This window comes from Sinocyclocheilus anshuiensis, unplaced genomic scaffold (genome assembly GCF_001515605.1).
Source record: "Sinocyclocheilus anshuiensis isolate Anshui unplaced genomic scaffold, SAMN03320099.WGS_v1.1 scaffold2560, whole genome shotgun sequence".
Taxonomy (NCBI): Eukaryota; Metazoa; Chordata; class Actinopteri; order Cypriniformes; family Cyprinidae; genus Sinocyclocheilus; species Sinocyclocheilus anshuiensis.
Window position 1 is genome coordinate 1 of NW_015541037.1, and position 2,379 is coordinate 2,379.

At 43.0% G+C, this 2,379-nt stretch overlaps 1 protein-coding gene across 1 annotated transcript; it reads left to right on the forward strand.

Annotated features, from left to right (window-relative positions):
• Positions 1–410: 410 nt before the first annotated feature.
• On the forward strand, positions 411–2,043 carry LOC107690534 (zinc transporter ZIP1-like). The gene is made up of 2 exons (XM_016488890.1): positions 411–446; positions 1,350–2,043. Exon 2 carries the CDS (start codon positions 1,534–1,536, stop codon positions 1,945–1,947), a length of 414 nt encoding a protein of 137 aa, XP_016344376.1. The 5' UTR covers positions 411–446; positions 1,350–1,533; the 3' UTR covers positions 1,948–2,043.
• The last annotated feature ends 336 nt before the right edge of the window (positions 2,044–2,379 follow it).

Genomic DNA, 2,379 nt, shown 5'->3' on the forward strand with positions numbered 1-2,379 from the left:
CTCTCTCTCTCTCTCAGTCTCTCTCTCTCTGTCTCTCTCTGTCTCAGTCTCTCTCTCTCTCTGTCTCTCTCAGTCTCTCTCTCTCTCTCAGTCTCTCTCTCTCTGTCTCTCTCTCTCTCTCTCTCTCTCTCTGTCTCTCTCTCTCTCTCTCTCTCTCTGTGCTGTCTCTCTCAGTCTCTCTCTCTCTCTCTCTGTGGGAAGATGTGAAGATCCTGGAAGGCTTTGGACTTATGATCACGTACAGGAATAAGAGACGGTTTGCTCCACTTCACTGAACTCACTTTAAAATGACTGATAATCACATATAAAGTCTGTCACAGCAGATCCTTTCAGTTATTTAGGTGTTTAGTTTCGCATTGCAGAATACATACAATACCAGCATGCGTTATTAAACAGGTGGAGCACACAAGCACATGAGAGACACCTTCAGCCGTCTGCACATCACCGTGAGTCTCCTCTGATCACCGCAGCACATTCTGGCTTAAAACTGTCTCTTCTGCTCATCAAGGCTGCATTTATTTGATCAAAAATACAGAAAAAAAACAGTAATCTTGCAAAATGTTTTTACAATATAAAATAATGGTTTCTATTTAATATCCTTTAAACTGTAATGTATTTCTGTGATGCGCAGCTGAATTTCCATCATCATTACTCCAGTATAAAATGTCACATGATCTTCAGAAATCATTCTAATATGCTGATTTATTATTAGAATTATTAATGTTGTGCTGCCAAATATTTTTTTGGAAACTGCGATATTTTTTCAGGATTCTTTGATGAATAAAAAGTTAAAAAGAACAGCATTTATTCAAAATATAAATCTTTTCTAACAGTATAAATCTTTGCTATCGCTTCTTATCAATTTAACACATCCTTGCCGAATAAAAGTTTTCATTTCTTTCAAAAAAAGAAAGAATAACAGTCTACTGACCCCAAACTTTTGAACGGTAGTGTATATTGTTAAAAAAGATTTCTATTTTAAATAAATGCTCTTCTTTTTAACTTTTTATGAAGCAAAGAATCCTGAAAAAAGTATCACAGGTTCCAAACAAATATGAAGCAGCAACAGTTTCCAGCACTGATAATAAATCAGCATATTAGAATGATTTCTGAAGATCATGTGACACTTTATACTGGAGTAATGATGATGGAAATTCAGCGCTGCATCACAGAAATAAATTATATTTTAAAGGATATTAAAATAGAAACCATTATTTTATATTCTAATAACATTTTGCAAGATTACTGTTTTTTTCTGTATTTTTGATCAAATAAATGCAGCCTTGATGAGCAGAAGAGACTTCTTTAAAAAAACGATATTCTCTGTCTCTCTCTCCGTCCGAGCGCAGCTCCGCTTACCGTTGTCAGAGTGCCTCCTGGCCGTGGGTTTTCTGCTGGTGTTTGTGGTGGAGCAGATGCTGCTGGTGTTCAGAGAGCAGACGTGCGAGGCGTCTCTGGAGAAGCAGGCGCTGATGGACTGTGGAAGACGGCCGGAGTCACCTGGGTCTGCGTGTGTTCCTGCTGCTCTTCTGCATGTGTGTGCGTGCGTTCCTGGAGGGTTTGAGCCTGGGCTCTCGGCGCGAGCGTCTGCTGGAGGAGTGTGTGACGCTGCTGCTCTATAAGGGCCTGCTGGCCTTCAGTCTGGCTGTGCGTCTGAGCCATCTCGCTCTGCGCCGGACGCTGCTGTCCGGAGCGCTGCTGCTGTTCTCCGTGGCCTGTCCGGCCGGGATCGGGATTGGGATCGGGATGTGTCTGGATGGGACAGACACCGGGGCTCAGCTGCTGCGCTGCGCCGTCGAGGGTCTGACCGCCGGGATCTTCCTCAACGTGAGCCTGCTGGGATCCCTGCGGCAGGAGTCCGGCTCTCCGGGGCATCGCATCCATAAAGTGGATTTCCTGCTCACCGGCTTCGCTCTGGTCTCCGCCATCCTGTTCTGCAAAGTCTGAAGCAGAAGAAATGGGGTTTGTATTTGGAGCTGACCTCGGTGATCTGAGCCAAAATAAAGCAATAAGCTTTAAGAAGCTTCGCGTCGTGCCTAACAGCACCCCTTAGCTGTTATAAATTCACTGTAAACCACGGCTTCACGGGGCTTATTGCTTTTATAAAACGGTTATTCCATATACGTAGTAAGGTTTCACAAAATAAAACGGAGCAAATAAAGTGTAATGATATTAATAAAAACAGTATTCTTCCACCAAACAATGTAGCTCCTCAGAAACAGTTGTGGTTGCTACAAAGTGGTTGCCGAGCAACACACAAACGTAAACAAAGGTGTATGTTACTTTGTAGAGTCATTTACAACAGCTTCGAACGTGGCTCAGCCAATCAGAATCAAGCACCGGAACTATCCGGTTTATATTTGTGACCCTGGAGCACAA

Coding starts and splice junctions, on each gene's coding strand:
- LOC107690534 (XM_016488890.1), top strand. CDS start 1,534: ATGTGTGTGCGTGCGTTCCTGGAGGGTTTGAGCCTGGGCTCTCGGCGC.